The sequence below is a fragment of the Boleophthalmus pectinirostris genome, unplaced genomic scaffold (assembly GCF_026225935.1).
Source record: "Boleophthalmus pectinirostris isolate CB_2022bp ecotype Guang Dong unplaced genomic scaffold, ASM2622593v1 HiC_scaffold_38, whole genome shotgun sequence".
Classification (NCBI taxonomy): Eukaryota; Metazoa; Chordata; class Actinopteri; order Gobiiformes; family Gobiidae; genus Boleophthalmus; species Boleophthalmus pectinirostris.
The window spans coordinates 1-25,000 of NW_026571346.1; the positions used below are offsets into that span (position 1 = coordinate 1).

General features: G+C 38.0%; 4 protein-coding genes across 5 annotated transcripts; all 4 read right to left on the reverse strand.

The window, feature by feature from the left end:
* Nucleotides 1-2,190: 2,190 nt before the first annotated feature.
* On the reverse strand, nucleotides 2,191-4,761 carry LOC129411198 (low-density lipoprotein receptor-related protein 6-like). Its single transcript, XM_055161192.1, has 2 exons — nucleotides 4,477-4,761; nucleotides 2,191-2,591 (listed from the first exon to the last, which is right to left on the reverse strand). Exons 1-2 carry the CDS (start codon nucleotides 4,529-4,531, stop codon nucleotides 2,191-2,193), a joined length of 456 nt encoding a protein of 151 aa, XP_055017167.1. The 5' UTR covers nucleotides 4,532-4,761.
* An 844-nt stretch (nucleotides 4,762-5,605) lies between these two features.
* mansc1 (MANSC domain containing 1) lies at nucleotides 5,606-10,261 on the reverse strand. Its single transcript, XM_055161193.1, has 5 exons — nucleotides 9,943-10,261; nucleotides 9,221-9,298; nucleotides 8,492-8,812; nucleotides 8,274-8,414; nucleotides 5,606-7,707 (listed from the first exon to the last, which is right to left on the reverse strand). The coding sequence occupies exons 3-5, from the start codon at nucleotides 8,733-8,735 to the stop codon at nucleotides 6,755-6,757; spliced, it is 1,338 nt and encodes a 445-aa protein (XP_055017168.1). The 5' UTR covers nucleotides 8,736-8,812; nucleotides 9,221-9,298; nucleotides 9,943-10,261; the 3' UTR covers nucleotides 5,606-6,754.
* A 147-nt stretch (nucleotides 10,262-10,408) lies between these two features.
* LOC110161870 (uncharacterized protein C11orf98) lies at nucleotides 10,409-14,260 on the reverse strand. The gene is made up of 4 exons (XM_020926706.2): nucleotides 14,140-14,260; nucleotides 12,002-12,126; nucleotides 11,761-11,858; nucleotides 10,409-10,854 (listed from the first exon to the last, which is right to left on the reverse strand). The coding sequence occupies exons 1-4, from the start codon at nucleotides 14,176-14,178 to the stop codon at nucleotides 10,742-10,744; spliced, it is 375 nt and encodes a 124-aa protein (XP_020782365.1). The 5' UTR covers nucleotides 14,179-14,260; the 3' UTR covers nucleotides 10,409-10,741.
* Nucleotides 14,261-14,882: 622 nt separating this feature from the next.
* pthlha (parathyroid hormone-like hormone a) lies at nucleotides 14,883-18,311 on the reverse strand. 2 transcript variants are annotated; one of them, XM_020926689.2, is made up of 4 exons: nucleotides 18,047-18,311; nucleotides 17,687-17,806; nucleotides 15,505-16,041; nucleotides 14,883-15,404 (listed from the first exon to the last, which is right to left on the reverse strand). In XM_020926689.2, the coding sequence occupies exons 2-3, from the start codon at nucleotides 17,791-17,793 to the stop codon at nucleotides 15,528-15,530; spliced, it is 621 nt and encodes a 206-aa protein (XP_020782348.1). In that variant the 5' UTR covers nucleotides 17,794-17,806; nucleotides 18,047-18,311; the 3' UTR covers nucleotides 14,883-15,404; nucleotides 15,505-15,527. The 2 variants fall into 2 exon arrangements, with proteins under 2 accessions (XP_020782348.1, XP_020782347.1); XM_020926688.2 differs by having other exon boundaries at nucleotides 14,883-16,041.
* Nucleotides 18,312-25,000: the final 6,689 nt, after the last annotated feature.

Sequence of the window (25,000 nt, forward strand, 5' to 3'; positions counted from 1 at the left end):
GTATTTCACATAGTCAAGTGGTCACCCCAAATCAACAATCGGCCTATGCTGGAGCTTTCATAGATGCAATATTCTTTAAAACCTATCTGCATATCTACACTCACTGAGAGCACATGATCTCACACCACTTAGGTTACTGTATAAATTAGGGATGTTGAAATGTTGATATATCGTGATACAAAATTTGGTGATAGAGTTTGACATTGTGGCATCATGGCCTGCTGTATTGATATCTCCCAAGAGTATTTTTTAATATATTGATTTATTTTGTGACAGCTCTACTATTTTATTGCTTGTTTAGAGAAAGAAAAGTTATTTATGCAACACATTTGACATATTTACCATTCTGACCATGAAAATTGTTGTATTTCATATGAACTTTGCACAAGTACTAGTTTAACAAAGACTTTTAGTATCACAGCCGTGATGTAGTAGCCATGTTGTGAGCCTTTAGAGCAGTTAAACTTGAGCATTCATTAACGGCCAGACTGCCTTTACTTTTTACTAAAAGTATCAAATCAGTTTGGAAAATAAAAAAAATAAAAAATTCATATTCATGCATATTCAATTGTATATAATTGAAAGTGCACTGTATATGTATTGTGGCCTATGGATTGAGGAATGTATCGTATGGGCATCCTCTTGATGATGCCCAAAGACTAAAGCTGAACGCGAGCAAGATCAATCAATATAAATTGAATTTATCCCTGAGGGGCAATTTAAAAACAGAATGAAGCAAAATATAAAATCTTGGCTGTATACATTTTTGATGAGAATAGTAACACTATAATAACTTTTCTGGTCCTGTTCTGTGAGTAACTAAATATGATTACTTTATTCAGTCTTGTAGGGCCTGATGTCTCAATTAAATACACAGTGACTTATTGGAGGACAGAGGATCAAACATTGAGGAGTCCTTACAAATAGACAACTAAAAAGGGGCGTAAAAAAAAAAAAAAAAAAGACACAGCATCAGGCTGCCATTTAAATAAAAGTAATGAATAAATTAGGGTCTCTTTTATCTGAGTCCTAATGGATTTACATCCTCTTCCATGGTCTATGTTGCAAGTGGCAACTAAACACTAGAAACACAGCAAATATGCCATAATCAATGAAGAACAAGAGCATCAGTGCCTCTTGATGATTACACCAACTACATCAACCATATATTTACCTTTTTTGTTTTTACTGAATGATAAAGACAACATTACAAAAGCAGGCTATAGTTTCATGTCAGATGTTTGCTTGCTTCAGGATCAGTCTGAAACTAAAAAGGTAAACTATTTTTTCAACCCATTTATTTTTTTTCATAATTACTTGTTTTACTTCCATTATTGATTCATCTAAGTATTCGTAACCTCACTACATGTGACTCTGGAAATAGGAGATTTTCATACAGAGAACGCTCTAAGACGTGCTACTTAAACAGCCTGTGTAGCTCTGTTTATTGTGGGGATACAGTATTCTCACAACTGAGTCTTGAGACATAGGCTACAATATGGATCCAGTTTTGATTTTCATTATTATTTTGACAAATTTATGCAAATTATCAATAAGCATCACATTTTATAAAATAACACTAACACTAAGCCTTTTCTGATCAAATATAGCAGTTAGGCTTTAACAGACCTATTTTCTTCTTTGAAAAAAATGTTTTTTTTTTTAGTTTTTTTTTTTTTATGGGGCTATAGTTCTATTGTATTGTGAAGCTTGTATTAAACTATTTGATATTATATGGTCCGGTTAGTTTTCAATAGGTCTTAACGTTGATCATTTGGAGGTTCAGACCTGTATTTTTGCATCATACCTCAACATGTTTCAGCTGCCCTCTTTTGCCATCCTCAGAAGCCTCACATGATTCAGTATTACATTGATTGTGTTTTTAGATCCCTACTATATTTGCTGTTATGGGAGTTAAGAGAGTACATAATGTAAATCAAAACTAATTACAGTAGAGCTGATGAAGAACATGCATGTAAACTTGTTTTCTACTGTATACTTTCCAGTAACTTATTACATCAAACAATGTAATTCAAATCCTACATGTGGACAGAACCAAACCTGAAGTACTAAAAAGAGGATTCACAACACCAATGTGTACCCCATTACACCCATAAAGAGTGACTTTGTGCTACTGAAACAGTGGTTTACAGACACACACCCCTCATAATTTGGTCAATAATACTACACTTACCCTCGTGTTGGATCCAGAGCAATGGCCCGGGGCTGATCGAGCTCCTGCCAGAATAGGACTTTTCTCAGAGATCCATCCAGTTCGGATACCTCAATTCGATTGGTTTCTGAGTCTGTCCAATAAAGTTTATTTCCTAACCAATCACAGGCAAGTCCATCTGGAGAGGCCAAGCCTGCAATAACTGTCTGTACCACACTGGCCCCTGACTGGTTGTAGACAGTGCGTTTAATAGCCTCTTCACTAACATCGCTCCAATAAATAAACCCCTGTGAGAAGACATAGTCCACTGCAGCAGCATCTTCCAGCCCGCCAACCACCACTGTAGCGTTGGCCTTCTCATGTGCCACATCCACAACCCGGAGGTCTCGTCTGTTGGCATATAGCAGCAGAGGCACAGCTGAGGAAACAAAACAAGTTTGTATCACTATTGTGCAGTGTTACAGTAATCACCAGTAACATCATTCTAAAACTATTATTTAAAAGAAAGAAATATACAATATAAAACTAGAACTAGATATTTACATACACTGTATGCGATAAAAACACTATGTACCCATTATCACACATCTCAGACAGAATGTTTTATAGGTTGCATTAAAAATCATGACAACCACTCAAAATACCCACACTTGATGCTACAGCATGCAGATCGTAAAAACTGTGTTCCCATTCCAGGCCCTCAAGCTTCCTATTGAAAAATAATGTCACCCAAAACTTATATATTTGTCCTGTCAATTTGCAAACTGTAATGAGCCTCTTCTGTTTTTGGGGAGGGGGGGCTCTCCAGTATGTTTGAGCCTCTTCTGTTTTTGGGGAGGGGGGCTCTCTAGTATGTTGGCTGGATGTGTGTATTTTTTTTTTTTATACTTGGCTGTAATGTTTTGAACTGACATGTGACACTTTGAGGCATTCTGGAGTAGTTTCCAAAGATAAACCATTCACATAGAAGTCAATAACATTCTGATTTTCTTGGACTTCAACAATTCATGTTGTGACACAATTAAAGGAACAGTATGCTTCATCTACACAGACATGCACAGATCTGTAACACACCTATCAGAAGCTTTCTAACCATGACATTGTTATGATCTTTGTAGTCTAAAAATCTTTAAGCACAAATGTGTACATTTTGACCTAGAGATAAAAAAAAGAAATAAATGCTTACTGACCACCCACTTAATATTGTCTGATTTGGTGTTAAATAATACATTTTTATAATTGTATGCAAAATTCTCGTTCTAGTTTAATGCATGCAAACATTGTGGATTGCATACAGGGTTTACAATGTATACAGTGTTTCAGAAGCAAAGGCACTACCAGTCATAATTTGACATTTCCAGAGCAGACACACCACATAACTGGAATGGTTACAATGAGCCCCTCAGCCTTGGGTGGCAGTCCTACACGAGTTAGGTGATGAGTACTTTTACCAAATATATAATTTATTAACAATGTATTAGAGGCTCAAGTACCCCAACAGCTAAAACTACTTGAGGCAGCACCCAGTCCCCACCATAAAGTCCCTGTCTGGCTGAATAGCCATTGCACTAAAATCCATGATCTAATCAAACCCGATTAAAACAGCATTAATAAATGGTATATAGATTGCTTTAGATGTACAAAATAACTAATGTTGGGTAGAACAGTACAGTGAAATCCAAAGGTATTTTAATCTGAAATTGACAACTTTAAAATCTAGGACTATTAAAAATGAGTGGGGGTTATTAGCCAAACAAAGTTGCATGTTGCAGTGTAAACAACAAATAAATCCGCAATAATTCAGTGCCACTATACATATAAACAGATGTTCATGAATATGCAAACAAATAATTCGATTATTGCCAAAGAGCAATCATCTGCTAGCTCTCCATAGCATTTGTTGTGCTAGCTGGTCCTGTTCTAAGGTTTCAAGTAATGGTTGCAAGCTGTTGGACTTACTACATCGAAAGTTAGCCAGTGCTAAGTAAGCTCAAATATATGCCCTGATCTCTAACTGAACTTAAATCTCTGACTTAAACCTTGACTACACTTGGGCATTTTCAGATAAATTTGTAACCGCAATCTGTGGTTTCATTTGAATCTCACAAGAGGAGATAAGCACGCATAGCTTCATTGGCTAATGCTAGCTCCGCACACCACAACTACCGCGGGCCTGGGTCTGAAAATATCCTATTTTATCAGGCATTTAACTGCTGCACTAATATCTGGAATTTGTTATTACAACAGTAAACGAACTGAGGTTTAGACGCACAGAAAATCGTTGTGTTAAAGACAAATCTTACCTCGTATGAGAAAACAAAAACTACTAAACAACAGAGTCCGCAGCACGACACCCATCTTTCTCCCTTTTCTTGGCCCTGTCGCCGCTTCGCCTCAGCGCAGTATTCCCATCGCTGCGGCTACTTCCTTCGATAGAAATGAAAATATTCCACTGCGATTGAATTGTAACGCAACTGCAAAACGATTTATTAATCCCAAACTTCCATCTTGACTGGTTGGCTGGTCGCTAACTACGTTGGATCAACTCTCTGCGCCTCACATTGTCCTGCGGGAAATCCGTCGTCTCCTTCCGCTGTGAGGAAGCTCATTCCCCCGCCTCTTCCCTCCCTCCACTATCGCCGCGCTCCTCGGCCCTCCTGTTTTCCATTGTTGTGTTCATTTCATGCTCTCAAGCCAAAGATAATGTTACAGAACCGTAAACGCCTCACTGCCTACTTATTTTACTGTCGCTACGTGGGAACATATCCCGTGGATATCTGAATGTGCCACTGACTGCCGGAGTTCAGCAAAACCGCGCAGAAACCAAACAAACAGGCGCATTCCAATGGGACTAGTTTATCTGTGAGATAATCTTTTATCCTTTTGTCAACTAAATATGCAACATCAACTCAAACAGTATTAATATCAATGAAAAGAGGTTTAGGCACAACGTACCAGTGTAACTTCCAAAAGGACAGGGGCCCACGAAACAAGTAGGAAATTCTCAGAAGCTATAAAACAAGTTTATAATTAACAGCCAAATCAGAAAAATACAACAAAAATGATGTCGTGTTGGGATGTTTTCCTGTCTTGAATTGGGTTTAACAACTTGTTATATATTCATTTTGTTATTTAGTCAAAATACAAAGGTTTTATATTAAAGCCTAGGACCATTTTTGTAAATACGGTTGTAAATAAAGATTATTCTAACAGCGCTTTAAGTGTAGTGGAAGCGCAAAAATAAATCAAAGGCATTAGCCTAGTATTATTATATAACAGGGTACACAAAAACGCCATCAGTACAGCTGTGACATGTTGAAAAAACACTGTTTAATCCTTACAAATAAAAGTTCAAATTTAAACTATGCCAAGGTATCACTTCACAAAACGAGAACAAACTATCAATGCAAATCAACAGTAGGCGAGAGTGCAGCCTGCAGCCTAGTCCTCAACCAGGTTTCTGCTGCCCCCTCCTGGTAATCTCGTGTCCTAGCATGTTTTGCCTGCGCACTTCCAACCTTCATTCCTATATGTATAATACAATAGTAATAATCTCCCAGTGCACAACCAATGCACCTATGAAAACATTTTACTTAAAAAGAAGCAGGTTATAGGCTATTAATTAAAAATAATGACAATATAATAGTGCAATGAATTTTAAAGATTGCATTCACATTGAATCCAATCCACGAGTGATTATGTGGACATAAAACCACACAGTGAGATAGTGAGGCTCACATTTAAGTAAGTGATATCACCATTAAGCTTGTATGGCTGTGGCAAAGACATGCATTGCGTGCGCGATTTATGGCAACACACAGTCACCAAGAGAGTTGCTTTCTGTATCCTGAGTATTTAGGAGTAAAATATTGCTTCACACTGTCTGTAATTTACAATGATAGTTTGAACATTTGTATGGACTGAAATGCATCATTTAAAATAAGGTGGCCTAACACAATCTAATAGTAAAACAATTCAGAATGATTTAGAGACATGTAAAACATACTTGCCCAACACAGTGGGACCAAAATCAGCAGAATCAGAGATTAACACTTATAAAAATCCCATTACAGAACAAAACAAAATTGAACCTGCATTAAACCACGAAAGCATGATGAAAGTTTCAAATCTATGTATAATAATGTAATTCAATGAACACATACTCCAAATCTAGAGATTGTTCAAAACACATTTGGCAAATCAGATAGCCTTCATGGTGGTTAAATTGTGTTATAATTAAACTATGTAATCCTTAGATAATAGAGGTGATGTGGCTTATGCCATTATATAAAACGTGAATAAAGAATGTTGTGCCATGTGCAATTGCTGATCCTGCAACAAAGCGGCCTTTAGCTCATCAAGCCTCAGGGCCAGAGTTCATGGCGCAGGTGCCATTCTCAAGTGATCACTAATTGAAATATGTGAAAAAAATTATGGAAGTTTACCTATATCACAGAGTCAAGAGCTGCTCTGCTGTACATCCACAAAGTCTTACAAATTTCAGTGCCCATAATACAACATAAAGCGTTGAGTATAAATTTAAAAAAAATATTGGCTCTATTAAGCATGAGGTTGTTGGCCTCACACTTCATAGTGCAAATCATTGAGCTCCAATCTGGTATAATGACGCCTGTCAAAGGACTCCATCGCCTTCCTGCCCCCTATAGCCAATGCCATCGTTAGCACAGCAAGTCCCAGTACCATGAAGGCCACCACACCACTTTTCACTGCCCCATGGCCCATTGTTGCAGCTTTAGCCTGACTTTGGTCCTGCAGTGGGTGCTCTGGTTGGACCACACCTTTAGGGACAATGAGTAGACTGACTGCAGGAGTAGTAGTTATTAGATTGAATTTCTCCTTTGTTGTGGTGGAAGCAGTCGGAGGAACAGTTGCAGTTGAAGTAGTGGAAGGAGGAGCTGTTGTTGGTGTAGTAAGAGTAGTGGTTGTAGTAGTAGTGGTGGTGGTTGAGGAAGGAGTGGTAGTAGTAGTTGTGGTGGTTGTGGGGGTAGTAGAAGGTGTTGTGGTAGTAGAAGGTGTTGTGGTAGTAGAAGGTGTGGTAGTTGTGGTGCACAGTTCTACTTTAGGTTGTGATATCTCAGCAGTTCTATATGCATCCTCTTGGTCAACCAAAGTAACATGAAGTGTTGTAGTAGCGCTTGCAGGTGCAGGTGTGGTTTTGGTGATCACTGGATGCAACCTTCCCTTTTTTGTATTTTTGTTTTGCTTTTTGCTGGGTTTGTTTGGTCTTCGTATTGTAATTGATGTAACTTCTGTTGTGGTAGTTGTCGTGGTGGATGCCACAGCAGGTATGGAGGAAATGATAATTAAACGTGGAGGAGGCTCGCTGTCCAAGGTTGGGGTTGTTGTGGGAGACTGAGTGGTGGTGGGGGGCGGCATTGTGGTTGGGGTCTGTGTTGTAGTGGATGTAGGTGTCGTTGTAGTTGTAGTAGGTGGAGTTTGTGTTGTTCTCGGAGTAGGAGTACTGGTCAAGCCCATAGTAACACTTGGTCTCCCTGTTGTCAAATGGATCAGTCCTGCATAAGTAAAAAAAAACCAAACAAACAATTAAACAGTGCTAAAATTTGTCATCATTTTAAAACTCTCTCATGTAACTTAGCCCCCACCCAAAAAACAAACAAACAAACAAAAAAACACCAACAACAAGAACAAAAAAACAACTAAATAAAAAGAATGTTCTTTCTTTTTGGATGTTTTGGACACACTAAAAGCATGCATCCTCTGACCATGCTTGTATTTTTACAAAACTGGCTCTTATTTGACCTGAAGGAAGGTCTTCTCCTGCTTGTTTTCATGATAACTGTGTTCCTGTGGCTATAATATTCTACACTATGGTTATAATATTCTACCGTATCGCAAATGCATCTATCTCCATAGAAAAAATTATGGGTTAAACTTTTTTTTCCCCATGGACTCATGCAGGTGACATGCTACATCTCGAAAGTTACAATGTTGCTTTAAATGAAATGGATTATTCAAGCGCTGGATTTTAAAGATAAAAATTATGATTATGTCCTCAAAGGTTTTATCTAGTAAAACATTTTAACTTCATGTAATTATTGTATTTATATTGTAGACTTACCTTTGTAGATATCGTATGTGTTAATGCCATCCACAGCTTTCATTAATGGACAATCCTGCTCGGCCGGACAGTGGAATAAGAAGCAGTTGTCGTCACCAGGCTGTTTTTTGCCATTAAATACAGCCATGTTGCACTTAGCCCCTGTAGGAATTCAACATTTTGTTAGACACAACAGGAGTATATTTGTTTGATGGGGTAAAGATGTTCATTGAACATACCTTGCTTAACTTCCTCAGAGCAACATGCTAGGACACAGTCTCGCTCTGACCGAACCACTCGGGCATCCATAAGCACCCCTTCCTTAGTTAATGCCTGTCTTACATTGACTATAGCTCTCTGATGTTGTCTTGAGTAACAGGTTTCTGGTTCCACAGCCGAAACACATTGCACAATCATTTGCAATGCCAAGACAGCAGCTAGCATTCGTTTCCACCCTTGGTGATGGGGAATTAATAAAGTCATGGCAGCGGCCAATCAACACAGATCTAATCAAAAAGAGACCGGTGTCCAAGGAAGAGAAGCAGATATCCAAAAATGTCCTGTTGGAGAAAAAAACAATTTTATCAGGAAGTTGAATCCAAATGTGTAGATTTGTGTAAATAAAATGTATTGTAATGTGAGTCATTTCTCATATGTTTGAAGATAATGCAAATAGAGATAACTTAAAATAATTTGCTGTCACAAAGTCAAACATCTTAGCTGACAACAGATGTAAAAGAACTAAATATAACAGCAGAGTAAAAATAGACAGCTAAAAATGGCACTCTTGAACAAGGGCAGTTATGATTTAACACAGTGCATCCTACACCAATATCAAAAGATTTTCACTACATTTTTATCTGTTTATCAAAACAGATAAACATTGTTGTAAATTAGCTATTTTGGGAATAAAAAACAGTTCAACATTTTATCGCAATAAGTGAAATGTTTAAGCACAAAGGACTCACCAGGGTGGCAGTACGAGTTGTCCTCCATTAAGAGTTCTCAAGGTCCACAGTCCACAAAACAAGACTTTACTCCTTCACCTGTGTGGAATAGTCAAGCTTTAGTACTTCATATCTCATGTACAGCTGTTCCAACCTGATACATTATCTAACCCACTTTGGGGAGGTGTGTCTACCTTGGTCACATAAAAACCCTTGAACTAAACTATAGCTATACAGGAGTCACAATTCAGCTTTCTCTATGAAACATGCTAAATAATGCATTTTCCCCTCAAAAACAAAAAAACGCTACAAGAATATTCTACATGTTATGAATGTTGGTAACGTGCTGTTATATCCATAATTTAGGATCTACTACCTTCTTTGCGCTATTAATTTCAACTCAACTCTAACAACTCTAGTAGCACATTTATAGCAAAATACACACACAAAATACACACAACAAACATTCAGAGTTATCTTTCCTTTAATGCCAAAGGTCCTTGAAAAAAAGGCCAAAACGAGCAGGAGGTCTAGTAGCCCATCACCAAGAGCCAAACGATCAGCTATATATTGTTCACTTCAGTCGATGGCTAATTTCTAATGTGTGAGCTTTTAGAGTCTTCTCAATTTCATTTTAAACAAACAAATGGACCAATAGGTTAACACTAAGAACTTATCAAGAAGAGCAGTGAATAATTTTTCTAAATGGTTGCAGGAAACATAAGCCGTGTAGAGTAGGCTACCTTGTTTCACCAGGAACGCATCCATCTGTAGCTTTCTCTTCGGTTCATTTCAACGAACAGCGCAAACAAGAAGCTTTACCCGAGCCATCATCTTGAATCAAACGGTACAAACACACGGATGTCTAATACACATTTGTCTTTTCGCTAGAAACTCAGATGAGGCGAAGCGGTTTAGGGAAGACCGTGATTCTAGCGAGCAGCATCTTGTTCCCAGTCTGCAGGATGATGGAGTACATTACATGATGGCTGGTGCGGAGGATCTGCTGCGCGCGTGAGTCTGACCCATTTTAGTCTTTGTCCTCCGGAAGGGGGAGGGATGGAGAGGGGCCCAACATCACCAGCTCTGGCTTCAACACGGTGTTTTACATTAACCCATTTGAAAAACAGAAGAAAACACTTCACATTTGATTATCATTTAAAGATTTAAATTCATTGATGAAGCGTAATAATGCTTCTGTATAAGCAATAGGGCTGAGAACAACTTTAATTCCACATGGTAAACAAAAGCTGCAAAATTATGTTGGGGAGGCAACAAACAAACAAGTGTTCATAATAATGTTTGTAATAATAATAATACATTATGGAAAATTGCTTTATATACATGTGTTTACTATTGCATAATGCATGCAAAAACTGTTATTTACCGTACAGATTCCATTATTAACACATAAGCACACACTATAATTGACCATGTTTGTGTGTCCTCAAATGTCCTGGAGAAGAAAGATCAAACATCAAAATTACTGCTTGCATAAGAAACAGACAGTAGAAGGAACCCTTGTGGACAAGTGTTGCACATTCACTCTGTGTCTGCCATTTCCACATCCTCCTGAGCCACAGTGGTCTTCTTTGTCTTTGTCTTCTTGCTTTGAACAGCAGGTTTTTTTTTCTGTGATTCTTCAACTATTTCAACTGTGGAAGGTAGACATTTTTAGATAATCAAGAAGCCCAGTTCATGTCAAGTATAAAAAGCGGCACGAAAAAATTTTACTTCTCAGTGTACTTTTCAGACACTTGCTGTTTACTTCTAGTTGAGTAGTGTATTTGACAGTGTAGCAATACTCTTACTTGAGTAAAAGTTTGAGTAAAAGAGATAGAGGACTACATACTACATACCATACTCCATACAGATGTATAACAACTCACCTTTATGTAACAGATAAGCCTGTGTTTCTGTCAATCATCTTATTATCTTCCTTATGACCTCTTGTATATAACTGTAATATACTGTCTTTAAATTACGATATTTGTTTTTTACTTACTGTACAAACATTTATATAATTTATGTCTTATTGTTTTATTGCTACTTATTTACTTATTTAGAAGTTTATTACCATTTATATTTTTTACTCCGTGTTATTGTAATATAATGTGATGTGTGAGCCACTGTGTCCAAGGAATTTCCCTTGTGGATCAATAAAGTCTATCTAAGTCTAAGCATCCCAATGTGAGCAAGCCTACAAGAGAAAGAAGCTTTATGCTGTCAATATTACAGTAAATTGTTTGAACATTTTTGGTTTTTACACTTCTCTTTCAGATATTTACCTTTTCTTATTATATTTTTGATCAATCCTTGTGCTTTGCTGAATTTACTTAATTTCCTTCTGATTACACTGACTTCACATAAAAATCTGATGTTAGGTCGAGGAAGTTAGTCTTATTTGAGCAAATGCTTCCCAGTATACTCATGCTTCTACTTGAATAATATTATTTTGAATTAACGGTAAAGTAACAAAATAAAATAAAAATTGTGACCAGTCCACCTATCTCTCATTGTAATGCAAAAAAGGGAAGTGATATCATTGATTTTGGCACTACCTTCCATAGTCGCTTTCTCCTTCTCCATGTGACCCAGTTGTTTGAGCAGCTTTCTTCTCTTCTTTCCAGACAATGTGATGTTTGCTCTTGGACTTGACCTTAAAAACAAATCCATACAATATTTTAAGAACTGGTATGTTTTAAGTGATTTTTTGCCATTTATATTATAACACATCATATTATATTATGACAAATACATATTGTTTACTGATGCCAACAAAACTGATAAGCAGAAACACACTTTCTCTTCTTCAGGTGATGGATAGTGATAAGCCCTTCATCGACCACAGCTCCCACGATCTTGTGTTTCTTTCTTTTTTCTCGACCCAAAACTCGCCGCCGCTTAAAAAGCTTTTTTCCCAATTCCTGTTAAAAGAATCAAAATGTAATTTGATATTTTTTCTTTCAAATATTGTCAGATTTTAGAAGTGGGCAACAAAATGTATGCAAATAGATTATAATATGCAATAATATACAAATAATAATAAATAAAACCAAAAAGAGGTAATGACCAGCTGTAAGAAGGGCTCGATCTTTGTGATTCCTTTTCTTTTTTTTTTGTTTTGGAACCATTGGTCTAAAATAAAACCATCATGTTGCTCGTCAGTGGGATGCAAAAAAAAATAATGTGACAAGACTGATATAAATATACATTAGTTACAGATAGCAGAATATCTTTGGATCTGTTTCTCTTTTTTTGCCATTTGTTATCAAGTACTAAAGAAATTGTTTTAGAGTCCAAACCATGGTACTGTGAAGACCACGCTCTTGCTTCAACTATGAGTAGCAAAAGGAGAAGTTCAATTTGTCACCTGGACAAAAGTTTATTAGGTTGAATGTGCAGCTCATCCAAGCTGCTTCTTCAATTCTGGTGAGAATGCTGGTGGACACTTCCTTATATCTGGCTGAAGGGAGGACCAAACTACAATGAAACTACTCTGAAACTAACACACCTACCTGTTTACAGTTTCTGTTAGCTAGGCCTACTGAACTGCACTGAGTGTGGGATCATATTAGCATAACCATTCAGGGGCATAAGGGGTGCTTTCACACCTCTGGGCCTGACCTGGCTATCCCTGCTGTTTTCTTTGTTTGTTTTGATTTAGGTTGGAGGATGGAGTTGTAAATAGGAGACAGATGGTATCTGAGTCCTCCATTTTTGTTCAAAGATGGATTGTCTTTCCTAACAAAAATAGCTTCTTTAACTCTCCTCTCAAACCAAACCAATTCTTTTCTCTGACTAAGATCTGTACCTCACTATCCTCAAAGGAGTGGCCCATAGTTTTTAGGTGGAGATGTGCGGCAGACTGAGGTCCATTGCTGCTCTCTCGTCTGTGTTGGTACATCCTCTTGTGAAGTAGCCGTTTTGTTTCTCCAGTGTAGTGCTCTCTGCAGTCCTTGCTACACTGAATAGAGTAGACCACATTGTTTTAATTGTGGCTCGGTGTTTAGTCCTCTGGGTGACCAGTTTCTGTCTTAAAGTGTTTGTAGGTTTGAAATAGGCTGGGATCTCATGTTGTCTGAAAATCCTCTGTAGTTTTTCAGAAACACCAGCTATATAAAGAAAAGTTACCCCCTTTCTCTTGGGTTCTGATTATCTGTTGTCCTGTTTTTTTGCTCTCTTTGTTTTATCGAAAGTCCATTATTACAGTTAACAAAACTGTAAACAGGTAGGTGTGTTAGTTGCAGAGAAGTTTCATTGTAGTTAGCTCCCCCCTTCAGCCAGACATGAAGACAGACGTGTCCACCAGCATTGTGACCATAAGTGAAAAAGCAGCTTGGATGAGCTGTGAAACGTATTCGAACAAATAAACTTTTGTCGAGTCGACAAATAGAATTTTTCCTTTTGCCATGGATTACACCTGGACGACTGAGAGATTTTACACTCAACTATGAATAGTTTGAAAAGTTGTATTTCTCCCATAAAACATAATTAAAATGTAAAAGAAAACTAAATTATCATTACCATTATCTAATTTTTGAAGATTTAAAAGCGCACAATATATCCCAATAACCTAGCCAATCATTTGATCTCAATTACAAAAAGGAAACGTGTGTACGTACACAGCCAGCAGATGTCGCTATACACATGTGAAATATAAACTTTTCCATATTTGATTAATTGCCTTTCGTCAACAAGAAGTCTCTTTATATTAGAACCATGGATCTATAATAAAAAAACAGAAGCCAGAGAGAAGACTCGAACCTCACAATTAGCATACACTGTTGTTTCTATCTTATTGCAGGACACTGATATGTACTGGCAGGCTACTTATTACGGGCAGTGCTACATATTAATGCAGCACTTTTATATCTGAGCTCCTCTTTTCGTCGAGTTGAATAGTATAATTTGGCCAGTACAAAATATTCGTCTCTTACGGTTTTTGGTCTGTTGATCTTTCCTCCTGGAGCCCCCATGCTGCTGAAAAACACCTCACGTGGGTTGATTCTTCTTTGCCTCTTCGGAAAAAACAGTCTATTGGGTTTCCTCAATAGTGCCCTCTCTGGTTCGGTGGAGCATTACCTGACACAAAACATGCTATTTTTCAAGCATTTAGTATTAGACTCTGTTATGTACATAATTATTTTGTATTTGCTTTCATTGTAATACGCAGTGTTGATCTAAAATTGCGTAATAACAAAGGCAGGTCCATTCATTTCTTGTTCAACTTGCAGGACTGAGAGAAGCAACAGATTTTTATTTGTTTTTACAGGTGAAAATTTGTTGGTGACACTTTCAACCTTAAATGTATCACCGGCAGTCTGATTGTATATGCTGGTAAATTCAGAGAAGAAGTGGGCAGAGATGGGGGGGTTGGTGACCTGACCTCTCAAGCCCTGAATGCAGGTAAACTAATTAGGGAAAAGAAAGGTTCAAAATTCTTAAAAGTTGAGATTTTTCATAATGTCTAAACTTGTCTAAATTTTCATAAACCTTTACTTCTGCAGTCTCCACCATCTGGTTTAACTGTGGAGAGAACATGATGTTGCTGCATGGCTGAGTTGTTGAAATAGGGAGACACAACTTAATTAATCAGACACTGTCAAATATTTAATTTGTTCAGTAATCTCAGTGCAAGTGGCAAAAACAACAATATTGAACCAACAATAACACATTATGTACACATGGGAACTTTGGCATTGAAAGTAGGCTACAGCTGATTGTGGAGACACCAGAGGTAACATACAAACATAAAGAAATAAGGACACATCCAGGAAACACAGCAGCAAAGAAACAAAAAACAGATAAAAGTGTGGAGACAAATGACAATAACAGACTCAGCTATCATCATTTTCTTCATTTAAACATATTAATGGTATATATATTTATATTATATCTAAAGTGCATTATGGTACAAAAATATAGAAGGTCAGCAGCACCTCGATACATTTACAAAATAAATACACCATTCAGACAAAATAAATTATTGTAAAAAATCTGACATGGAATAAAAAAAAGAAAAAGTAGGATTTGCTACCCCACAGATAATCAATAACTTTGTATTATTTTTTAGTTATCCATTCAGCTATTTTCTCAAATATTTACAAATAATAAATATTTTCCTATTTCTTCCAAACAATCACTTTTACAGATGACTGTAAGATGAGTTCAGGAGTCTGCCCCACCGACTACCTGCTGTTTTCTGAAACAGGCACACACATAAAATATAATACAAATGGTTAGCAGGGGTTACCTTTTATAATACAGCATCACAAAAGTCTATAGTCTATATTAATATTCACCTTTGTCAGAGTCTGACAGCGTTTTAATGCAGCGCCCTCTGTAGGCCTAGCAGAGACCTCCACTCCATGTGTAGTCCGCTGCCGTGGTCCTCACGCAAATCCCACCCGAGTGAGCGCGCTCGCCTCTTTCTTTTCTCTCCTTCCCGCCTTTTCCCAGATCTGCCTTTCTTCTTCTTTTTGCCTGTTACCTTGAGCCCTCCATCTTTGTATGTTTGCGACTTGTTGGTCTCTTGTGGCAGATTGGTGCCCTCCTCTTCCTCCAGCCTGAAGCTGATGGGCAGGTTCTTGGTTCCTCCAGGAGGTTTGGAGTGCAGTGTGCTGCCCGTGGTGCTCAGGTTCATGTCCAAACTTACTCCAGGCAGGGCCCCGCCAGCGCCGCTTGTACTGCCCCCACCGCTGGTCGTCCGAATGGGTAAGTCACGGATCTCGGCCGTGTGGACCTCGTCCAGAAGCTCCTGTAACCACAGTCGTCGTTTAAAGTCTTGAAGCGTCCGCCCTTTGTCGTGCATCAGCTGGGCATGTGTCACAGAGCGTTTTCTGTAAAACAAAACAAAGTTGTTGATATATTACTTTGTCAGTCCACAATAAAAAGGTGAGGATGGAGAAATCTGTTCAGAATCTAGTCTGAGCAGGCTGTAATTGCTGTCTACAAGGCAATAATAAATGCCTCTACATTAGTGAAAGTGTAAAGGGACAACTTGAATTCTGAAAATGAAACTGGTAGGCCAGTATTTTTCCACAAAATAAAGACCTAATCTCACATTGAGCTGAGTTGGAAATATAAAGTACAAGATTGAAAGAGGGACTTAAAATGGATAGTTTGGCAATATTGGTCATTAGAAGAGGAGCCACAATATGCAGTGCTCTGATTCCCATACATGGGATCTGACCCATTCTCTCTCACATACAGAACAAGGAGAGCTTTGCTTTGCCGCAGGGTCACATTACTCACAATCTTAACTCCTATAAAAACAGACACACAGAGTGCACGGTTTGAACCCTGGGAACAACGACTCCACCTTGCCGGCCAAACACTTCAGGTGTCTAAGCACACAAACAGAGCTTCACCAGCTCTGTGGAGGTGAGTAAGCCTTTCCCATCATGCCCTGGTTTATCTGAGGGGCGTGTGTCTCCAAAGTAGTCATATCAATTTAAGAACTTTTTGTGAGGATGTCTTTTACATTTGAAGTCAAAGAGTGTTTTTCTGTTGAATAATGAAAACACCCTGAACAGAACTGACTCACATGTTATAATTTGAAAGTCACTGTTTTTACGCATACAGATATTTCCTGAAAATCTTAGAAATATTCATAGGCTAAATAACTGCCCATCTCAGCTGGAGTTTCCTAAAAGTCAGGGTCATATCTCAGCTGTCTCTTAGACTGCTCATAAAGTATAATTTAATATGATAAAAATCATATGGAACATGACATCATTAATACTACTTCTTGATAATTGATTTCTACTTTTTCAATAATTGAAATGTCAGATTTGAATAATTTAATTTACTTTTTTTCGAGGCAAAGTTGCACCCATGTTTGATAAAATATAAACAAATTGTGTCTAACTTCTTACTTTAATTAATTTACTGTGTTCGGGGGTCAGAGATCAACAACTTCCAATGTTAAATTATTACACCTTTCATCTCTCTTTTCTTATAATAACTCATGTGTCAAGGCAGTGATTTACGGCTTCTACCGAGGTTAAGTGCAACAAAAAGTAGAATGACAAATTAATCTGCATTTCTATCCAATTGATAGGATAAAACAACAAAACCCCTTGGATGTGAACCAAATACTGCAGGGTTTGGGCTTTGAACAAATATGAATCATATATTTTTATTTCAGGGCAGCATCCTACAGAGACAGGCCAAAGAGGTCCAAATGTGTCAAGTGTCAGGAGATGGGATATTAGAGCAAACACAACCTTCCTCCTGGGGTCAGCCAGTTTCTGCCTCAGCGCGGTGAGTTTATCGCACTGAAACGCTCCCTGCTTTAAGTCAACACACAGGTGGGCCAGGGCTAACTAAACAGCTGCCAGAAAGTTTAACAAATGAACACATTTTCCATCCTCTGCCACCCAACCAGAGTGAAAGTACAGCCTCTCATAGTTTAGTCTGCTTTCAGGAGCTCAAAGTAAATTTAGGATTCTAGATGAGCAATGATACATAAAAAGGGCTTACATTCTGTTGCTCAGTGCATCAATGGGTCGCCCGTAATGTGGCACTGGGGAACAGAGTAAGAAGAGGGCAAAACACCACTGCTGTAGGTCTCTTCTGGAGAACAGCATCTTGAAGGAGTTTCTGTGTGAAAATAAACAGAAAATACTTTATTTTTTGACTTACTTTTAAACAGTAAATATACTTTAGTATATTTAAAACAGCTTAAAATGTCTATCTGAACTTCAAAATGTGAAATGTATGCAGTAACAGAAATCTTCCCTGCCGTCTATACACATGCTATCCCAGATCACTGAATCTTGAGTCTTCAGAAACAAAATGCAAAAAAGCAAAAAAAAATAAAATGTTTTGAGTCAAACTTACATTTTCACAGTGTCTTGCACATAAAAAGCAAAAATACAAAAAGGAAATAATAAAAAAAACACTGTAATTTCCCAATGTCCACTGTTTAATTTTTCTATTTCAGCTCTGATGCCAAATGTCTATTAATCCAGGTTTTGAGAACAGAAATCCCAGTTCAAAATCCAAAAACGTTTTATAGTTCCTCTGTTTTCAAACTCCTCAAAAGTTGGAGTTGGAGAGGTGTCTTGATTTGTCCTGGTGTCCCACAGAGCGCGTCTCTGTGTAATGTGTGTTCTCCCACTGCTGTAGGTCAATGTGATGGGAGCGCTGGCTGCATGCTGTCTGAGCAACTTGGCAGGTCAGAGGCTAAGGAAAGGGGAGGACTTAACAACAAAGAGGTGGGTCTCCATCGTGTGTCTGCCCTGATTGAGTGGAAGAAGAGTACTGGTTGGACAATGACAGGTAGGTGGCGCCCAAGCAATGTAAAACTAGGCTTTCTTAATAAGCAACTTACAGTCTATGATGCTTGATTAGTGCCATATTTTTCACTATGCCCTCATTTATTTTGTACAGTTAAATCTGTATTTGATTCTATGTTTTATTAGGCACAAACTAAGAAATGTGCATAGTTTAGTAATATTAGTTTGGTTTATATCATGATTTTGCACTACTCCACTGGCCTCCACATGTTTTGAGGTTCTGTCATACCTGCTGATTCACACTGACAGAATCCTAGGCTCTAGGGCACTGTTGATCTTTGAGTGGTCACTAGTCCTCATAAAAAGTCAACTTTGAGACATTGACATCCAGATTTCTATACACATTTGTGTCTACTTCAGTGAGTGTGTCTTTGATTAATCTGATATATTGTTGTAATTAGCTGTCTTGAGCCTCAACACATAAAAGGAAGCAGATTTAGATTACAAGAGTCTAATGTGGTGTAATTGAATCATGACGAATATGTGTGAGGGCGGAAACCTATTTCTGAATTAAACGCATCAATTAATTCTGTCACTGCTCACTTAGTTATATTATGCAATTGTCTTTACAGAGTGTAATTAATGATCTTTGCATTGTAAGATGAGTTACATAATTCTGCTGCTTCCTTTTCGTGTTCCCTCCACTATCATAGATGTGTCAGTGGGACATTCTTGGTTCAATAGAAAATCACACATCCCTGCTTTATTTTGTTTTTACGTCACACATGTTCATGGTGACTCATCTGACCACCCCACCAGCATTGATCTATTGTAGTCTGTGTTCTTACTGAAAGAGTTTAATATTACTTCATACACTGAAATAGCACAAATGACCATGGCCTTTGGTTTTGTGATAAATTGTAATAGTTCCCAATATTATTGTGAAACTCAGGATGTTGTGATATTGTGCCCAGTACTACAATGATTGTAGCTTCTTTAACTCTTTAAAGCAGAAGATAAGAATTTCCCACAATTTTTTTCAGATGGTAGGGGTGGGCTTTGCAGTCAGGTATAATATTTAACAATATACTTTCATATTAGCTGCAGACGGCGTGCTGCGTTCTGATTTTGTCTCACGAGTCACGTATTTACAAACATAAATAATGTAGCCCATCTTTAAGGGGCCCTCTAGGTTTGTACCAGCTCAAAGAGGACAATGTAGTGAAGTGCAGCCTGTGACATTTGTGAAGACCTGACAGTTTTTTGGACACTTTGTACTGTAGTGTTCAGTCTGACCTGTTGGTCGCGTTGATGTTTAATGATCTGACGGGTTTTGAATTTCAGAAGTGCATGTGGACTTAAATCTCTACAAGCCCACAGATTGATGGACTGTCACTTTTTATGGGCCAAAACTCCCCCATTGTTTATTCGTGTTGCGAATGCATTTCTTTGTGAACTGCCGTACAGAGAAATCAGTTGGCAACAGGAGAGCATATTTCATTTAATTTGAGTGTCTAAACATGTCTCAGTCCAGTATTCACATCGTTCTCAAAATATCATAAAACTGTTGCAAAGAGACATAAATTTTAGCCTTAAACTTGTGATATGTTGACTCCACAATCTTGTGTAAACATTTTCCCACAAATGATTTCCACACAGAAAGATAACTGTGTTGGGATTTTCCTCTCAGTGGTCTGTTCTTAATTCACACTGCGACAGCTGGAACATATTGTGATGTTTCAACATGTGTCAGTCAGAGCTGAGTGACTTGGGCTATTTAAAGAAATGCTTACATTTAAATGTATTGCATGCATGCCAATAAAGTATTTAGTGCCCTAGAGACATATCTGGGACCATTAAAGCTAAGTGTAAAAATAATATGTCTTTGAAATATTTTTAGGAAAATCTACTATATTTATTGAACGATGTTGAGTTAGGTCATAGTGCACCTGAAGGATAACGTTACTCAGTCAGAAGAAAAAACACTTAGTGCCTTGAAGTGGCTTTGACTTACAACTACCTTTAAGGAGATCAATAGGAGGAGGAGTAGCAGTAGGGATGCATCCTAATCACAGTATTCCTGAAGTTGCTCTGGGCACCACTGTCATTTTTGGGGTTATATTATTTTTCATGGAGCTTCCGATCCTAACAGCAAATAAGTTCAAAAAGGACTATTTAAAGCCTTCAAGAGAATCAGTGCACTGTTGACTTGTGCACATGAAAATTTTACATTTTATACAAATTAACCTACTTCATGTCATATTTTAGCTGCAAAACGTTTCCCAAATTCTCAGTTGAAATGAATGGGATCCCTGTTTAACTAGAATTGCCATGACCAGAAAGCGTGGTTTAGGAGCATTTAGAGACAAAAGTGGGCAGGACAGAATAAGGTGAATAGTTTGTATACAGTTAAAATAATGTAAACACAATGATGTGACACTATTCAGTATTTCCATATACTGTATTTTATATTTCACACAGGCAGGCTTATGTTTTCCCTGGCCGATCACCATACGCTGGTCACAAAATTTAGTTCAGAATTTTGCTGTGGTGTGTGTGTATCTGTGAATGCACCCTATATTACTTTTAGACTGCTTATAAATGGCATTTCAGGCTTTAGCATAAACTGCGGATGAGCCATGGAGATATACAGTCTATGAGACTACTGAGCGACACTATTGATGTATGGCCTCACTCGTATATGGGACCTCACTTTCAAGGCACGATCTTATACATGCAGCCTGGATATAGATATTTATCAGGGCTGTTCTGTATACTCTGACTCAACACTAAGAATGCTGGCACGGTTGACTCACTCTGTTTTCAATTTACTCAATTATCTCAAACAGTCTAGCCTGGCGACGCTGGTCTGTGGATGCGACCTTATTTAGCCAGTAATATCTTCATTGTATACGCCCTACACAATACTGATGTAATAAACTTTAAACTTGTATTATTATGTTGTGATGTAACATCCTTAAAAAATGTCTCAGTGAATAGACTGCAGTGCTGGTCACAGAGCTTCACATCAGCAGGATGGTGAGGCAGTATGATGAAGAAAAGTCACAGAAGTAGCTTTTTCCCTGTTGTCTGCAAATAAGTAAAGTTCCTTCCACTTTGTGAGGTTTTTTGGTCTGGTCCAACTCAAAAAACAGTGAGTGTTTTGGGTTTTCAAACACCAGAACAACAGGAGGAGTGTCCCAGTAGTGTAATGGAAAGGTCTACCTGTAGGACTATCCCCCTGGAAAATAGCCTTCTCCTTTTGACCCACAAGAGCTACTTTACCTGTATGTAAACAGGTAGGTGGAAAAAAGGGACTTTTCCTGGCAGCCGATTGCATGTGGAGCCTGAGCCAGGAAACCTGTTTTAGATTCACTGAAAATTGCTATGTCTTGGCAGAACACAACATGCACAAAACAAATGACCACTTTTAATCTTTTAAAGCGCACCCCCAGCTCTGCCGTCCCTCTTACCTCCCCTATTCTCCACACAAAGGCACGTACTGTTTGTATTTGTACCATCAATGAACAGGACAGGCCTCACACAGATACAGTCCTGTCAGGTCACAGCTTCCAATAATGCCTTATCCTGCCAGGTCACTCAACAATGCCAGACACAATCATGGGGTGAGAAAGCACTTCAAAGCAAAGAAAGTTATTTCTTATTTAAATAATGACTAATATTAACAATTATAACTACCCCAGAAGATTTAACAAATACTTTGTAAAGGATTTTAAAGTAATTTGTTGCAAAATGCAATTATGTTTATAGAGGTGTTAATAGATCAACATTTCACAGAAGTTACACAGACGTTTCCATCTCTTAACCCTAACTTTGCTGGGGGAAATTCCAGTCTCCATTTCATGACCATCACGTTCCATCATAGCGGAACATAACGATGAAGGGTCTTGTGCCCCTGCTGCTCAGTGAATGTGAGGGAAAAGTTGTTAATGGCTAAGAGCGCACTGGGAGCAGCTGTAAAACACAGGCAGAGGGCTGGAGGTCAGACAGTGCAAAGAGGGAGAGATGATAGATGATGATGAGTGACGAATGACGAAGAGTCATTCTCTGCTCAGGGGTGGCCTTCCTGCCTCTCATCATAACCTTTGGCTCACCTCTTTCTCCTGGCCCCACATTCACTTCGTGGTGACATTTTTTAGTTAAGGAATTTAGAAATGTGCCTTTTTATGGAATAGATGAGAGTCCGTAAAAGACAATCTTGACATTTTGAGATTTCTCCTGTGTGATTTGCAGTATACAACATACGCCCACCACAGGACCTCATGCTCCACTGCCGCTCTGTGACCACAAACACTAATCCTTCAGAGTCGTGCAGTGAGCAGACATATTTGTGGACATTTGTTGCTCCTCTGTCTGACCCCATTGCTATTCAACATAATACTCAGAGTGGAGCCCACAAAACCACTACTTTATTCCAGTATCCAAAATATGTCCATGGAGGATTGATGTTGATATCCAGCTTATGCTTGAAATGGAGTTCCATGATGCTTCACTATCACAACAAACTGCACACAGCCACTGTCCATGTACTTTCCCTTTTGATTCCGACTAGGTTAAGATAAATGATATTGTGACAAAGTGAATTATAGAAGAGTGATGACTACTATTTTAAAAATAAACACTCAAATGAGAAGCAAAAGTGAAAGACCAACACAATTACAAAATGATCTAAACTGACTGGTAAAAGCCACCACAGTCTGCATATTATAATAGTATTCATATGATGTGTCTTAATTGTTGTGTCAGCAAATTTGTAATTTGTCAGTCAATTTGTAATGTGTTATAGATGTAGATTTTTAAGTGAAATAAATTCAAATTAAATGTTGCAGACTGTTGTAAAGTTTAAGTGCTAACTTTAATGTTAATAAAAAGCAGATGGTACAAGCAGCATCAAAGCTCACAATCTGTTTTCATTTTATGTTTTATATGAAGCTGTGGGGCATTGCGTTATGAGGAAGATCCAATATAAGCAAAAGTCCTCGCTCTCTGAGGACAACACAAAACAACATTGGAGATATAATTCCTGAGAGGAAAGGGTGAGGCGCCTGGAGTCTGAGTTTGTCATTGTGAACTATAGCAGATGATCATAATATGTGTGTGCCTGAGTCAATCAAATCCAGCTCTCATTTAGATTTGACTGGTGCTGTGAAACTTTTATGCTTTGTGAAAATGCACCGGTCTGTAGGTTTAAACCAGCATGAGACATAACTTTTAATTAAAACTTGAATTAGTGATCAAAAATATGTTGCTTAAGTACTGAAGGTTAGTTGTTAAGATTAGTATGTCCTACCTACCTTCATAGGGACTGCAAATTGAAATAGCAGCTATTATATCTGAAAAGATTAATGAATTTGCCCATGATCCCCAGTGAATGAAAACTAAAGTCTAAGACCTGTGCAAAATAATGAGAAATATATTCTTTAGATCTGAATCTTTTGCAAAATATTTGCTGTATTGAAACTAGACAAACATCAGTCTTGGGCTCAGTACCATTTTTATGAAGCTAAACAAAATATTTAAATAAGACAACAACAACACTATGTACTGCAAATGGAGGATAATACAATTACACAGACTGGGCTCACCTGTAGGTCAGATGTCTGGGATGAGAAAACTTGTGAAGTTTAAAATATGAGGTCCTCTTTTGTCGTCACTTCTTCCAAAGGGAAACAGATCTTCTACTGGACCTTGTTTGCATGTAAAGGTTGAAAATGCTTTATAAGTAAGGTTTGACCCTCCTGCTGATGTCACATGGTCCACAGCATCATCTCCGCCTTTCGTTGTAGAAACCTCAAGTGCAATTAGAGGGATGCTTACTTATTATCTGCCCCCCTGCTTTATAGTTGTTATTTGTTCAGTCTCTGTGGTTTCTGTGGTACGTCTTTTACAACTTTTTACAGATAGAGCCATGTACAGGCGTCACAGAGGCATGACAAGAAAACCTGGCTGTTATTTAAACACCTCCATAAGATTTTTTTGGGCAGATTAATGTAATAATTTTTAAGTCCAAAATAATGTAGAGACATGGGATAATTGTTAGATATATAGTCGTCTGCAGAGTGAGTGGAAGAACAGAAAAAAGACCAGAAAAAAGTTGAACACAGTAGTAGCGGTTGGGTTCTTCATGCCTCCCCCTGCTTACGTAGCATGGAGTGTAGTTTCCAGTGGTGGTCTGAATTTTAAGTGTAGTATATAGTTGTGAAACGTCGGTTAAATGGTTCTCACTGATGCATGACTGATGCTGCCAGTGTGCAAAGACAAGTAGTCTCTGTTCCCGTAAGAGACAGACAGCTAGACAAGAGGTAATAAAGGCAAAATATCAATTTGAGGAGCCATAACAGTAGTTTTGTACAGTCAATACAGGCATTTCACTATAAAAGTGAATGAGTATGTAATGTCTAAACTGCCCTCATTACATAACTCTCAGTCCATTTTCAGTGCTACATTGTTTGCACCACTGCAATAATAATAATAATAATGCCTTACATTTGTAATGCACTTTACAGGCCCGGCACAGCCTCTCAAAGTGTTCCAC

Excerpts from the sequence above, each read along its gene's own strand:
- LOC129411198 (XM_055161192.1), bottom strand. The coding sequence starts at position 4,531 with ATGGGTGTCGTGCTGCGGACTCTGTTGTTTAGTAGTTTTTGTTTTCTC. Across the intron at positions 2,592-4,476 it reads TTTTTGTTTTCTCATACGAG|CTGTGCCTCTGCTGCTATAT; the intron begins GTAAGATTTGTC and ends TTGTTTCCTCAG.
- mansc1 (XM_055161193.1), bottom strand. The coding sequence starts at position 8,735 with ATGACTTTATTAATTCCCCATCACCAAGGGTGGAAACGAATGCTAGCT. Across the intron at positions 8,415-8,491 it reads CTCTGAGGAAGTTAAGCAAG|GGGCTAAGTGCAACATGGCT; the intron begins GTATGTTCAATG and ends GAATTCCTACAG. Across the intron at positions 7,708-8,273 it reads CACATACGATATCTACAAAG|GACTGATCCATTTGACAACA; the intron begins GTAAGTCTACAA and ends TTACTTATGCAG.
- LOC110161870 (XM_020926706.2), bottom strand. The coding sequence starts at position 14,178 with ATGGGGGCTCCAGGAGGAAAGATCAACAGACCAAAAACC. Across the intron at positions 11,859-12,001 it reads CATCACCTGAAGAAGAGAAA|GTCAAGTCCAAGAGCAAACA; the intron begins GTGTGTTTCTGC and ends TTTGTTTTTAAG. Across the intron at positions 10,855-11,760 it reads GGAGAAAGCGACTATGGAAG|TTGAAATAGTTGAAGAATCA; the intron begins GTAGTGCCAAAA and ends TACCTTCCACAG.
- pthlha (XM_020926689.2), bottom strand. The coding sequence starts at position 17,793 with ATGCTGTTCTCCAGAAGAGACCTACAGCAGTGGTGTTTTGCCCTCTTC. Across the intron at positions 16,042-17,686 it reads GATGCACTGAGCAACAGAAT|AAAACGCTCTGTGACACATG; the intron begins GTAAGCCCTTTT and ends TTTGTTTTACAG.